Here is a 15,940-nt window from a genome sequence, read left to right on the forward strand (position 1 = left end):
AAGGTCCCTTATTTTGAACTACGGACTTACTTCGTCCAAGGTCACACTAAGAGTTACGTGAAGTAAAACATACAAAAAGAAATACGAAGTAAGAAGTTCTCGGCGTAAGTCTCCCACCGTGAACAGGGCCAGATTGACGTTCACGAAGAGTAGTATCAGTTTGCCTCTACGGCACGGATTGTTTATAATGTGCTTTGCCCTTTCCCTTATATCGAGTCAGGCGAGCACGTTCCGTTATCAAAGAGACCAATGCGAGATGAAATGAGAACCCCACTGAAGGCCAAAGAATTTTCATTATCTTGGGTAACTCCGGTGGCAGCGTCCCTGGATCGCGTTTGGCAGCTTCTTCTGCGGAAGTCCTGTACTAGGACAAGGAAGTCCCATGCATAAGAGTAGCGCGGTAATCTTGTGGTTCTCTTGGCGCATCAGCGGTGCCCAGAGTGTTCAATTGTTCAGTGTTCATTTCATTTATTGAAGTTTCATTTATTGATGTCGACTGAGCGCGCGGCGAGACTCTGTACATTGCGGTTGAGTATGCTCAACGCAGTGTGTTGAGAAATTCAGAACAGCGAGCTGATGGTGTCGAGCAGGTGTTGCTTGAGACGCCGGTACTCCGTTCCGATATCGTTCATACGCGGCGCGTGTATAGCTGCCACAACGTCTATGACGGAACCGGAGGTTGTTATTGTCGTTCACCATGTACAAGCCTTTGATAGTGGACTCGACTCAGAGCGATGTAAGTAAGCTGATGTTGTTGGCCGCTATCTTATTTGAAGATCTGCTAACCGTGCCGCCCCCCTGAGATTTGTGTTTGGTGATTGCGCACGCCGCAACGACAAGAAGCTGCTGTCGCTTGCACTTCGCCGTTTTACAGAGACCGTTGTTGATAGTGCGCTTATTGATGGATGTCCAGTCGTGACTGAGCGTGTTTGAATTGAGCGTGTCGACATCGAAATGCATCCTCGAGGGTCTCTATATACTTGAGAATGCCTATGGCGCCGTTTACGAGACCATCCCCGACGTCTATGTTGGTGTTGACCATGTACGGGTAATCGGTCGCAAGAGAGCTCATATACTGCAAGCGGTAACACCGGGATGCAGACATCTTGTGCAACTTACACGTGCCACAGTTTCTTCTATAGCTTAGTCCGTTTTCTGCCGCGGGCGTCTTCGATCCTTCGTTCTGTGTTGCTCCTAAAAGTCGTTGAGGGTCCAGCTGGTTTGTCGACGACATGTGCTCCAAGGTTTCTTCGAGTGCTTCGTTGTCGGTGTTCAGTGAGTCTTGTTCGTTAAGTCTTGACGCTGTAATCCATTCCTCATACGGTTTGCCTCCAAATACTCTGTCGCCTTGTTGTCGTGATTTATTAGCATCCCAAAAGCATGCCCGTGACGGTCCAGCGAACCGTTCAACTTGCGGCCTCATATGTCTCGGTGTACTCGCATTCTGCAGAGCACTGTTGGCACCGAAGACAGGTAACGCTTGCCACGGAGTGTAGCTCGGTCTCCAAGTATTCGTCGCAGGACTCCGCTTCTCTCTCGATCTCGTCATCGTCAATGATGCTCAATAGGGACTCGAAGCGTCTTCAGTCGTTCCATGTCCCCGTTCCTGGAGTCATTCCGTCAATGAGTGAGGCTAAGCTTCCCGGGTTTCGGCACCAAAAGTGTAGGGAAAGGACCCAGAAACGACAAGGAACAGCTTCAATGCAGAATAGCTGCACTACGTCCAAGAACCGCAATAATCTTCTTCTGCTTCTTCAAGAATCAACTCTATCCACGTGCCACGAGCTTCTTCTTCATCTTCTTTCTTACATACGTATACGAGGATTCTATCCCAAGCTACAGAATCGACTATGGCCGTTCTATTGTATAAGCATCAACATCGGTGTTGCGGTCGTCACCCTGAATATTTTCGACAGTCGTTCTTATTGGCAGACGTGTAAACCCGTGCCCTACGTATGTGCATACGCAACTCGACTGTACTGTGCGCGGTTTATATTTTATCATGTTTTAAAATCTGCCTTATTTTCATGAAGCTCAACTTTTCAAACTGGCATCCGGCTTTATAAGACGTATTCACGTAAAAAAAAAGCAGATAGAAAAGGAAAAGATGACGCAATTTTTTTCTTTGTAAGCAAGAAGAAAAGCGCTGACACTCAATAGAGAAAAGGCTACTACTCTTAACAACATGACTACAACAGAAACGACGACAAATACATGATGTGACGTGGAGAAGGGGCCAGGGGCAGGCTAGCTGGTGAAGCATGATGATGGAGGAATATCCTGAGACACGGAACGAAGAAGACGTCTTCTTCTTCGTTCCGTGTCTCAGGGCACGTATTCCTCCATCAACGTGATGTGACGATGAACGAGGAAATTTGATATTTGATTTGTGGCTCACTACCCCCAGGGCACGCTGATCAGTATGTGATATGAAATGATGATGAGACGAGTGAATAATGATCCAAGACGTTGGTGTGACATAAAGTAACTTACGACGCGTAACATCCATAGCACTATCCCAACTAACCCAGCATGACTGCCCTTGACCCATTACGCGTCCCTTTCAAAATATGCATATGAGCGCAATAACATTCATGCGGCCAGTCTAACGGTGCTGGTTTACACATTCATGATGCGCTATTCTAAGACTGCTGGAGGTCTCTTTTCATTATTTTCTACAGAGAACGAAAAAGGGTATATGTTGTAACCAATTTCTGGAGGCACTAAAAGCTATAGCGTTTTCGGTTCGAAAAAGAAAGAAAGAAAATGAGATCCATAGACTCGCTTACACGCAGCCTCTGAATGTGGAAATTGGCTTCGCGGGGTGCATTCCCAAATTACACCATCCACCAACTGCGCAAGTCGTGAACCAAATAGGGTCTTCAATAAACATCGAAGTCCAGTTTCTCACCGAGGTTGAGCTAATACCCACCTGATTGCCCGTGCATATCTTAAGCTAATTTATTCACTCTGGCTTTGGAAATAACTTCCCGTATGCGTAAAAAAGAAAAAGAAAGAAGTGGGGAAAAAAACGGAAAAGGAGAAATCATTATTGGGGCATATAACGCTATGTTTCTTGTTGTTCCATCCTGCAATAAACCATTTGGAAGATGTTAATGACACCCCATGCAAAACTGAAGTTCCTTTCTTTTCATTTTTTTTAAAGCATGACTTCGTTTTTTTTTTTTTCGAATTTCGCATCTTCGAATCTTTCGAATTTCAAAATCTCTTTTCAGATATGCTGAAATACAGACAGCGAACTATGATACTTACACATATTTCATCATTTCGTTTATCTCTCGAAACCTTAGTTAATTTCAACCTGAGTGAACCTTAATAGTTCCAAAACATTGCGAACCAGTGTCCATTGAATAACACGTATTAGATGTTTTCGCGCCATTAGGAAGGCCTTCATGCTGTTTATATGGGCAAATAATCAATAAATGAAATTAAATTAATATTATCTCGCATGGTCATCGCTCGTGAAATTATAACCGCTGGTTAATCGCACGTAGCTTCATCGCGCTTGCCACGTTAACGACAGTCATGGCAAAATATGTTGGCAAAATCTACATTGAGTGGGTTACTAACGGGGTAAGGCGGAGTAGTTGGTGACAATTCATTTGAAGCGCTTGTGGCAGCCCAGAAACACGAGACAATTTGGCTAGGACGACACGTAATTACAAGGACAACTGCATACTAACAACTATAAGAGAACTTCATTGAAGGGCTTGCACTTATATACAGTTCTGTTTGGTGACGGCCCCTTATACTCAGATAAATTAATAATCATACAATAAATTAACGCAACAATGAATTAACAATTAGCGATTGTTAATTTATCGGTGTTTATAGGGGCATCACCAAAGAGCAGGCCCTTCCATAATGTTCTCTTAGTTGTCAGTATGCTGTTGTCCTTGTAATTACGTCTCGTCCTAAACACATTGTCTCGTCTTTCTGGGCTGCCACAGGCGCTTCAAATGAACTGAGTGGGTTGTCTGCTCACAATTTCAGGGCAATGAACGCCCAGCAGTATAAGCCATTTTTGAATGCCTCACGGAAGCGAATAAAGCCTAGAAAAAAAATTGTCTCTGGTAACTCGCTCCACATGCCAGGATCTGCGAAGGCATAACGTTACAGTGCTCATGATAACTAGGGGGAGGAAAAGAACACTGTACACGTCATTACCCGCTTCCAGACTGAAGCTAACTGCGCCCAAGCAGTAAGAGGCCATCAATTCCTCGTTATTAAGCTGCATTGCGTTAGGTTCTTGGCGTGTACAAATCCGTGTATAGTTTGTAAAGATTGTCGATTAGTCTTCGGAGTAGCGGTATACAGCCACTGCGCGTTTTCCGCATCATTTAATCGACTTAGTTTCGTTTCTCTGGCGAAATAATAACAACGCGGAAGTAGTGGTCGCGGTGGACGCCTTTCTGAATACCGAAAAGAGGATTTCAAATGGTGTAAAGCGGAACTGAAAACGCACGAACATGTCGTTACAATTAACGCAGCATAAATGGCTCTAGTTAATCAACGTCCGGCCTTTTTCCTGTGACCAGTGTGAGCGGTGAACAACCGTGCGCATCGCTCGAAATTTTACGGCAATCTGCAAGACAGGGGATTGCGCGGCGCGCAGTGAGTTCTTCCAACATTCTCGCTAATTCCTGTCTTTCTTTAATGCAACGTAAACTACGGCGTTGACGGGGGTCGTCTGACTCACGTTCGCTCAACATGACGAACGACTTACACGCCGTAATTTTCCGAGTCTTAAAAACGTTCTACTCCATCATATAGTGCGCCCGAATTTGCTTCTTCGCGAGGGAGCAAAATAGACGCGGAAATTCCATCTGTTTCCTCTCTTTCTTGGCTACCGGAGCTCCTCGCTACTCACGCGAGGGGCATCAAAAGCCTTTTCTTTTTTCTTCGCTCTACCTGGCGGGAGATCAGAGCCGCCCTTAAGGCTCCTTAATCATTCAGAAGAAAGGGGACCACGTACAAAGGAGCGAGCTGCATTTGTTTGTTTGGCTGCCGCACGGATCACTTCCTTCATTAGACATTCTTTGGTGGCGGGGTTGAAACTCCACGCCCAAAACTTGAGATACAGGGGCCCCCTCTCCGTCCTGTCACTTTCAGGATGGATTATTGAGCCGGGCCTGCAGTATTCATTTCACGCGTTAGGTGGCAGAGCGGCGCGTTGCCATGGTATAACGCCGCACTACCTTTCCCCCTCTTCGTGCCCCGGTGAGATTTGAACGGGCGTATTATTTCTTGAGTTCTGAGCCCTGGTTTTTGGGGGCTGAAGGGCCCAGACTCCTGACGAGTGACGATGTTGATGCTGCCAGCTGCATGTGCCTGATAAGGCGTCACTGCTTCGAGAGAACAACAACACTCGCTGCCTTCGTCCTTTCTCCACGTTTTTTTTAACCACGATGCGAGATTGCCTTTGGTGAAACACATAGTTCGTGACAGTTCCACGTCATCGCGGCAGCCCAGGTGGAACGAGGGAATAAACATGTTCCACTGCCGGAAAAAGCCTGTCGCGGGTGGTGGTTTTTATCAGCGCCACCATAGATTTTCTTCATTAGGTGGAAGAAACGCGTCAAGTTCGCTCTGAAGTCGGTGTGTCTTTGGCACCTTTAGTTAGACATGGCACGAATATGAACCAAAAAGTCATTGGTGTCCTTTAAGAACCAAGTTATACCTTGGGTGAAATGGTCGTCGCTTTCATATATCATAAAAAGACGAGCAGAAACATCCCCGACAGAACTTTTCCTATTTTACAATCGATACCAACCAACCCAACATCTGACACTAAAATTCGCTTTGAAATTGTAAACAGACTTTTAAGAGTCAGTTTTGTAGTGACATCATCGCGGCCACTTTGAAGTCCAGATTCCAGACACAACGCGATGGAACGTTCGTAAAAGGAGAATTTTCCTTCGAGAAGAGAAAATAAAAGCTCGTTTTTGTCCCCCATCCTACTCTTTTCTATTTACAATGGGCTTTGCGGATGCTTTAATGTGACGTTAGGAAAACCTTCATCTGGCACAGACGTAAATAAAACTTAAGATTTATGGCTGCGAAGACGATTCTTCCTGAATTTGAGATTGTGTTCCTCGGGCTTGCTGGAAGCCTCTCCAATCTGGGCGCCGCAGGTGCGCCCGACTTTAGATGCCTCTAACGTTCGCCTTCCACTTGTGGCAGATTTCTTAGGCCTGTTTATCTTGTTCGCGCGAGATAACAATTGCTCTTCCGTGCAGCTGGCAGCGGGAAAAGGTTTACTATTATTTACTTTCCCTCGAAATACTTTTGTACTCGTCGTCGTGGAACTATTTACATACATTGTAGCGCCTATATTGAGTTGGGGGGTAAGGAAACTGGGCGAATAATCCTCACTATAGTACGCGCGTTAACTATACCTCACCTGAATGCAGTGGGGCAAAGACAGAAACGCGTTTGATTTGAAAGGAGAAAGAAGAAACAATAACCGAGAACTCGCAAAGAAAATAAACGGGGTCATTAAGCAAATTACGCACATGGGTAGAATAGTTCGTCTGTGAGAAGTAAAATAAGATGTAGGCATTGGATTTCGTAGAGCTCACTTATCTCTGAAATTAAGCCAGGAAAAAATAAGCGAGCTGGAGACACTGTCAACATAAACGGGATGAAACGCACTGTCCCCATCCTCAACATAACATACCAGCAGCTGCCGCCATAGCCACAGTGTATCCACCAAGTATAGGCCTTACAGAAATCGACCTTGCGCCCGCATAACTTGGAGCTGCTAGATAACGTCCCACTACATCATCATTACTTATTTGTTGTTGTTGTTGCTAGATAACGGGTCAGCACTGTTGTCCCGCTGCAGGAGATATCTCACTTGTTCCTGTGTTATTCTCATAAACTCTCTCATTTGATTTCACAAACCATATTCACAGATACTTAAAAAAAAAGCTAAATTAGCTATGAAGCTAGTGACGAAGCTCCCAACCATTTAGTGTAAACAGTCCGGAACATGTTTCAGGTACATACACAGCAGTACATGCACTATACATAGTATACTTGCGTGTAAGGTGTATTGCAGGGCGGTCCTTGAATCGTTTTTTAGCCTACGTGTTATACATCCGCGTATATAAGTGCACGACACTGTGGACTTCATGGGTGAATATCGTATAACCTGTCCTTCTCAAATGCGTGCACCTGCTCCCTCACGCCGATGCACCTTCGTTTCCACGGAGGAAAAGTTGCGCGCGAAAGAAAAGACAGGTGTGTGTGTGTGTGTGGTGGGTGCTCAAATTCGGACATAAAACTTTCACGTTTACAAGAAGCAAACTTGAAGAATCAGTCGTTAGGGCGATTTCCGTTCCAGCCTATAAAGGTTCTTGTCCTCACGAGCCATGCCTGTGACAATTTATCCTAATCAATAGAGGGAAAATGACAGTGAGCTCCCGGCTTAGATATCTGCACAAGAGCCATTATCAGGCCCAAACACGCATTGGTGAGTCTAGTGCCAGACAGGAAGGCGACGTCCCAAGGGGCGAGCCTCCCTTCTTTGCTCACGTTCTCATCCCTGCTGCTGTTTAATTGATCTTGGAGTGGCGTGGAGACCGGAAAGAAAGGAACTAAGACGGCAGGGAATAAGAGCTTTCCCAGCAAGAGTGTGCCTTACTGAGTCTCATAGGTGCATGCCCGGAAACGGACTTTTTTTGTTCTTCTTCCCGTTGTTGTATGTCCTTCGTGATAACTTCTGAGTGTTGAACGGAATGTTGCTAAGACACGCGCTTGCAACACTGCGTCCGCGGAGACGTTTGTTGCGCGAGTAAAATTTTGCAGCGCATAACGTCGGGCTCTGTCTCTCTGCACTTTGCGAAATTAACTTTCCGGAGGAAAGGGTCGTTTAGTCTAAGAGTCACCAATGCTTTTCTTCTTCTTCTTTTTTCTTTTCTTTGCCAACTTCTTACTGCTCAGGGAGACTCATCCCTTCGTACAAAGAAAAGGTCAAGCGACGAAACAAGAAAGACGCGACGCGCTTCAACCATGAACGTGAGAGAAATTGGTGTACAGTATGAGTATTGAACGTACACTGGACACGTACAGCAATTAATCGACTGTATGCAATGAATTTTTAGCTACACTAAACTGCGTCTGTGGTGTCATCTTAACCGACGACCGAGATTAACTATTGTTTGTTTTTGGGAGCAAACTGAAGTCGATCCGAAAATTTTCTTTTTGATGTGTTGGGATTAGTCTTCACGCATTCTGTTTCGGGTCAACTCTCAAGTGGTAAAATATGTGACGATTCAGTTCCTATTTTAAGCGAAAGGGCTGTATTACGAATTATGTCCAAACTAGCCGCAGGGATTCTGTTCTTCGGATGGTACAGCTACATGCATGCTCCGTAGCAGCATCCTGTAAAGGGTGCTTTGCCACACTTGTACTCTTGCTGCGAAGAAGCGCACTTGCCGAACTGACATTGCGCTTCCTTGGGTATGCCTATTGACCGTTCTATCTTGAGTAACAATTCCTTCTCAACTATCAATTACATTGTGTGCCTGTATACGGTAATGCATCGATGAAACTACCAACATACAATGGACGCTGACATATGGCAGTTTATTTATTTTTATTTCCGTAGGCAAATTAACGGTGAAGTGTAAACTTCTAGGCTATCATGGAAGGCCATGATGTAATATATTAGTCACTTGTATCAGTAAAAGACCATTTGTCTCGATCGCCACTTTTACTTTATACCGAGAATTTATTTTTCTTAAAAATATGAGCAGCCACGTCTTTTTCAGCTGTCGCTACTTACGACAAAGAAAAAAAAATAGAAGGACGTGCGGCAAATTAAATAAAAAAGAAGAGGGGTGAAAGACGAGACACATCACAACAAGAACGAAAATGCTTTGTTTGCTCATTCCATTACGCCTCAGTCTTATACAGGTATGGTGACCCGCTCCGATTTCAATTGCAGCATTACACGTTGAACGGTAACACAACCTTTGCAAAGAGATAGCGGTTCATTATCGGCTGCTTTAATCTAAAATATTTGGGAAACTAGGCAATCTCGACGCTTGTGGCTTTCATGTCTGCGGTGCAGGCAATGCATTTGTCCTTCGACCGTTATGTTGTATCAAGTTTTTGCGTGGTTTATATTTCAGGCTCATTATTGCGTAGTCCATAACTGCAACCGGAGACACTCGAACGACGGTCACGCATTAGCGCAAGAATAGTGGAAAACCATTATCCCGCATTTTGTTCAGTGCCGGAAGCGGCGTCACATTACTTTTAAATTAAGATAGTGATATCGAGGTTTGAGGGCAGTAGCGACAGTAATATGCCGTTATTTATTCTGGGTGGCAGGTTGAACCCTGCACGAGATATACAATGGCAACGCAAGAATTTAACGCTGAAAGTACTCGAACTATGTTTCTTTTCTCTTTGCATTGTCTGGGCTTATATCGACGCCAACGTACGTAGTATATTTACTCACCTTATGCAACTCGCAAATTGAAACTTTAGAAACTTGGGAACGAGGAATAAAATGATGCAAAGTTTCAAGGAAGGAATACACCATGAATACTTTAAAGGGACAAGGAAGTGACCTCGTTTTTAGCATTGCTGGAGCACTGCTTCGTTCATCACGCAGTCTGTCAGGACTCAGGAGCCACCATGCACAATATTTCAGCTGTACGGTGTCCTATCACTGCGCGGTTAAATTTATAAAAATGCCCCAAGAAAGCTGCCATGATCGGTGCGGCGCGACCTTGGAGGTCCGAACTGATCTCTTGGCGTGACGTAATCAGGTCCCTATGGCGTACCATCAGCGTGGGGAGCAGCCGCGACGTATCATTTCTCAAAGAAAATTCGTCTGCTACGGACACGGCGCGGCTCTGCTAGCGAGGGACTCTCCACGTCATGGAAGTGACGTCAGCACCGCACGTAGCTCTTTGGATGTGTTGAGGGATTTTTAGATGGCGTGCACATAAAAAAACTTCTCGCACGCGCTACAGGTACACTAGGGTGATCGTTCTTGGGCAAGAGCGCGTGGCGTTTGTTGTGTAACACGGCGCAGCCAAAATCGAAGGATTTATGCTGAGTGAAGTTAGAGCAGCAGCTCATGAAACGTGAAGGTTTTCTCCAGCATAGGCCCAAGTAAGAAGGGGCTAAACCTCCTCTCTTCCTGGCTTGTAGTCTGTGGCAACAAGTGCATCCTTTCGACGCACGGGTCCAGTTTATTGACTCTACAATCAGTGACAACTTAAGTCCTACAATTGGGACCGCCCACTCATCTGTGGAAGGCTCCTGCTATTGGCTACCAGCTTTTGCACGACGCCCCCGCTTCCCGATGTAGTGCCGGCTTTCCCTCTCTCCCCAGTCCCCCACTTGGCCGCGCCGCACTACATTCGCGGGCGCGGAGCAGTTCTTGTGGGGGGGGGCGGGGTCAAGTGTATGACTTATGTTGTCACTGACTATAGTGGGTCACGTTTCGACCTTCGGCCCCTCAAACTCAACGAAAGGCTGCATCTTCCATGTCAAAGCAATATCCAGTAAACGTCAAGGACTACATCATATTCTTTGCATATTCTTTCAGGTGTACAAATTTTCAAAACCTAAAAAGAGGAGAAGTATGTAAAGTCCCAGGGTCCACGGTGACGCCCGCACCTCCTGGCAGTCCTACGCCAATTCGTCTTCCTCATGCTAAGCCAGACGTCTTTCAGTCTATTCTTATGTACATCTACATGGGAAAGGTCAGTACTTTGTACGCATGTCAAGGTTGAAGGTTAAAGTGTAAAGGACAAGATCTAGAGGAACTATGCGTGGGTCTTTGGGGTACTTTAATAATAATTGTAAAAATAAGTAAATAACAGTAAGAAACTCTGCAATTACTTTTATTTATAATAAGCTACTATTAAAGACACGAATGATGCACTTCTTTCCTGACGATGTGCTCGTTTAGTAGAATAATCACATTTATAAATTATTGATTAACTAGTCTTAAGTTTTGCTTAATTGAATTATTTAAATTGAAGGTCACCTAAGTAAATTCTACGCCCAATGCCTTGTGGACCTCTGCGACAGAGAGAGCCCCCCCTCCCCCCATTTCTTTCTCATACGGGCTGTGGAATGGATATACAGGGTGTCCCAGCTAAATGCAAACATATTTTCAGAAAATATATATATCACTTTTTCCGAGATGAAATCAATTGCAATATAGCATATGCTGAAGGGCACTCCTTTAGGAAGCCATTAGCAAACTCCTAAGGCAGTGTCTTATTGAACTTTCAATAATTAACTTTTTAATTATAAAAGCTACGAAGTTGTCCCAATGAGAACATCTCGTCCCTTCGGTCACCCGATACCGGAGGCGTTTTCAGAACAAAAATCCGTTCGATAGATCGTCCGCAAAAAATTCGTGAAGGAACACCATTTTTTTCTTTATTTTGTTCATTGCGCATCTTCGGAAACGCGTCTTTGCTTCACCCCCAATGTGAGAGGGTGAAGGAGCACAGTGCCGCCTCATGCGTCGAAGATGAGCTTTAATATGCAGAAACAAAACAAAAACAAATGTATCGGGTGACTCTATCGGAACTGCCTTTATCTTGGGTTGCATTTTCTGTTTTCTTTTAGGGTGCGTTCCAAAACAAACCCTCGAGTCGAGTAGGTCACATGACCAAGTTGTACCATGTGACCACAGAGTACGCACCCGGTCGAGTAGCTTTGGGAACGCATGGGGGACCGAGTTAAGATGGGGTCGGTGTCGTCACCGCTCTCATCTCGCGCGCGTCAGATTTATTTTACAGAGACGACGATAACGACGACCGGGAATGTATTACGAGCTGTTTACAGGAGTCACCATGCCCCGTCGGACATAGTTGAACTCTGTCTTGTCGGCCCAGTGGGCATTTGACTTTTTCAGCACTTTGTGTATGTAGTTACTTACTGAACAGTTACATTCAGAGATTGCTTGTCTGGTAGTATTTCTTCCAAGACACTGCAGAATTATTCTTAAGCCCCTCTATTGGATAATGAAAGGGAAAAGCAGCTGATATTGTCGTCATTTATTTGTTAATGTGTTGTGGGATGGAAGAGTTCACATACCATTATCTACCCCAAATGCATGAAGTGGATACATCCCGTTGCATTTAGTAGTCAACAGAAATAAAAAGAGACAAATGTTAACATCATGACGACAGAAGATGAAAAATACAAAAGGTGGAAGCTTCTGGTTGGAATCCTGGAACTGCGGTAGTGGTGCTGCCGTGGTTAGGGTCACGGATATGTCCGCGGCGTCGGAGTCGAATGTGAGCAGAACGGCTGAAACAAAACACATAATCAGAGCGCGATGAAGCGGTTCTGATAGTACATGTATCGCAAAGCGCGCAAAAGTCTCCTGTTTCAGTCACATTGAAAGAAGTCTTAGCTTGGGCGAAAAGACGGGAAATTCGTGACAGAGTTCTGTCGTGTTGTCCCTTCCTTCCACAGCTTCCACCCAGGCATTTATCCACCAGCTAGCCTGCGCCTATGGTACATATTTTATCTGAAACCTGTTCACACGAACGTACCGACAAACCATCTTACAACTGTGAAGGTAAAGGAAGAAAAGTAATATTCCATTTAAAATCCCATTTCGGACACTCGCACACAAAAGTAATAATAATAATAATAAGAATGCTGGTCAGCAATAGCCCTTGCTCCTAATATAGTTAAGAACGTTTCACATAGAGCTCTGCCTTTACAAGGACCACGTGGCTACAAGGCAGTGAAACAAATAAATATTGCAGGGCAGCTGTTAGTGAACATATGCTAAATAGATAATGCAAAAGCGACGTACATAAAGACAAAATAGAAATGAGCACCAGCGAGACTCACTTTGTCCTGGGAAATGTATCCGGCTCACAAGTCTTTGAGCGTCCGCCTGGTCCTCAGAAACCATGTCGCACAATCCGCATTAGAAGAGTGTTGCCATTTCGGTGTCCAGTTGTGTATTGATAACCCGTCGTGGAGGTCGAGGCTATTCGACAATCACACGTTCAGCTGGTTTCGATACCGCGCTTTCGCGGAAAAGAGCAGACGACAAAGGGAGCGTTCCAAAACCTACTCGAGTCAACTCGGGAGTAGCTCTCTACCCGAAGCGCCGTTCCAAAACCGGGTCGAGTAACTCGATGACGTCACTACCTGCGTTCCAAAACAAGGTGGAGTAACCAGAGAGTTAACTCGATTCAACTCTCCTCGGAAGACCGGTCAGGGAAGGTTTGCTCGAGTAATGACGTCATGCTTTTGTCGTCTGCTCTTTCCCGCGAAAGCGCGGTATCGAAACCAGCTGAACGTTTGGTTGTAGAAAAGCCTCTACCTCCACGACGGGTTATCGATACACGACTGGACACCGAAAGGGTAACACTCTTCCGATGCGGATTGTGCGACATGGCTTCTGAGGACCAGGCGAACGCCCAAAAACATATGAGCCGGATACATTTCCCAGGACAAAGTGTGCAAAGGACAAAGTGGACAAAATGTGCTGGTGCGCCTTTCTATTTTGTCTTCATGTACGTCGCTTTTCCATTATCTATTTAGCATATGTTCACTAACAGCTGCAGTGAAATGTTTATTTGTTTCACTGCCTTATAGCCACGTGGTCCTTGTAAAGACACAGCTCTATGTGAAACGTTCAAAACTATATTAGGAGCAAGGGCTATTACTGACCAGCATTATTATTATTACTACTATTGTGTGCGTGTGTGCCTTTACCTTCACAGTTGTCAGGTGGTTTGTCTGTACGGTGGTGTGAATAGGTTTCAGATAAAATATGTACCATAGGCGCAGGCTAGCTGTTGGATAAATGCCTGAGTGGAACTTGGATAAATTCTGAGCTGTGGAAGGAAGGGACAACACGACATTACTCTGTCACGAATTTCCCGTCTTTTCGCCCAATCTCAGACTTCGGTGAATGAAACAGGAGGCTTTTGCGCGCTTCGCGATACGTATACTATCAGAACCGCTTCATCGCGCTCTGATTACGTATTTTGTTTCAGCCGTTCAGCTCACATTCGACTCCGACGCCGCGGACATTTCCGTGACCCTAATCACGCCCACACCACTACCTCAGTTCCAGGATTCCAACAAGCGGCTTCCACCTTTTGTATTGTTCATCTTCGTATATCATCATATTGTTCATCAGAGACAAGCAATCTCTGTAAAATAAATCTGTCGCGCGCGAGATGACAGCCGTGATGACATGTCCTCCATCTTAACTCGGTCGGAGTCCCGCATGCGTTCCCAAAGCTACCAAAGCTACTCGACCGGGCGCGTACTCTGTGGTCACATGGTACAACTCGGTCATGTGACCTACTCGACTCAAGGGTTTGTTTTGGAACGCACCTAAAAGCATGACGTCATTACTCGAGCGAACCTTCCAGAGTCACTTATTTAGTGACTCTGTCCCTGACCGGCCTTCCGAGGAGAGTTGAATCGAGTAACTCTCTGATTACTCTACCTTGTTTTGGAACGCAGGTAGTGACTTCATCGAGTTACTCGACCCGGTTTTGGAACGGCGCTTGGGGTAGGGAGCTACTCCCGAGTTGACTCGAGTAGGTTTTGGAACGCATTCTTAATCGTTTTCGATTACACAAGAGGCGATAGTGTGCTCTTTCACCTTCTCACATTGGGGGTGAAGGAAAGACGCGTCTCCGGAGATGCGCAATGAACAAAATAAAGAAAAAAATGGTGTTCCTTCACGAATTTTTTGCGGACGATTTATCGAACGGATTTTTTGTTCTGAAAACGGCTCCGGTATCAGGTGACCGAAGGGACCAGATGTTCTCATTCGTACAACTTCCTAGCTTTTATAATTAAAAAGTTAATTATTGAAAGTTAATTAAGACATTACCTTAGGAGTTTGCTAATGCCCTCCTAAGGAATGCCCTTCAGCATATGCTATGTTGCAATTGATTTCATCTCGGAAAAGGTGATATATATATTTAAAAAAAAGTTATGTTCGCATTTAGCTGGGACACCCTGTAGAATGGCTGCAAATGATAAAATAGGGTTATACCAACTTAGTGGCATGCATTCCGGTACATGTCTCTAGCTAAAGCAAGATGCCCGCACTTGTCAATGAGAAATTTGTATTGTATTTGTAATGTGATTAATAACTATGATCTTCATTTTTTTGTTTACGTTCAGAAACCATGTCTTTCAGATCCACTTGCAAGATAGCACTGTGTTTGAAGCTCTAGCACTATCCCACGAACTAGGCATTGAGGAGTTACGGCAAAGCTGTGAGGATCATGTCACGAGCACCATGTCCATACATAATGCCTGTACATTCTTGGCCTCAGCACTTGCCATGGAAGACAGAGTTTCAAGTTCAGGTAATACGCATTTTAAAAATTCTGTTGTACTAGATTGTACTCGAGCTCCTGCACAACCATTACCGTGAGTCAAAGCCCATTTCCAGTCACTTTCACTTCAGTACAGCGAATTATTCGGCAGTCCATAGATTTTGCAGACATTTAAAATCTGCTCTTTGTATCACTTGCGCGACTGTTAAGTTAACTATGAATTTCGCAATCGAATCTTTTGGATGCGAGACGGGTCATATGGTTTGGAGCACTGCCGCTAAAAAGTCAGAGCATAGGATGTCTTGGATGTCTGTAGCAATTCTAGCAATCTGCCGCAAATCATGGCGTCGTTCACTGAAGTCCTGTGGTCTCTCTTCAAATACAACGCACTTCACCCAGTCGTCTGGCGTACGAAACAAAACCGGAACTTCCAGACGCGATGCTTGCGCCACTCCCCGCAAATTTATCGAACCACGTAAATAAACATGATGAGCGTGTCTTGACGGTCTTGACGTGCGGAATGCGGTGTTTGCGTGAATGAAGATGCTAGCGAGCTGGTTTAGCTGACTTTTGGATGCGAGCAAGTTGGCATCGTTGTC

General features: G+C 45.0%; 1 protein-coding gene across 1 annotated transcript in view; it reads left to right on the top strand.

The window, feature by feature from the left end:
- LOC135377597 (uncharacterized) overlaps positions 1-15,940 on the top strand; it is a 113,542-nt gene that overhangs the window by 73,563 nt on the left and 24,039 nt on the right. The window contains exons 3-4 of the mRNA XM_064610131.1: positions 10,595-10,751; positions 15,200-15,371. Of these exons, the coding sequence (XP_064466201.1) occupies positions 10,595-10,751; positions 15,200-15,371 (329 nt within the window). The remainder of the gene's footprint in view (positions 1-10,594; positions 10,752-15,199; positions 15,372-15,940) is intronic.

Source organism: Ornithodoros turicata, chromosome 1, assembly GCF_037126465.1.
Source record: "Ornithodoros turicata isolate Travis chromosome 1, ASM3712646v1, whole genome shotgun sequence".
NCBI classification, from domain to species: domain Eukaryota; kingdom Metazoa; phylum Arthropoda; class Arachnida; order Ixodida; family Argasidae; genus Ornithodoros; species Ornithodoros turicata.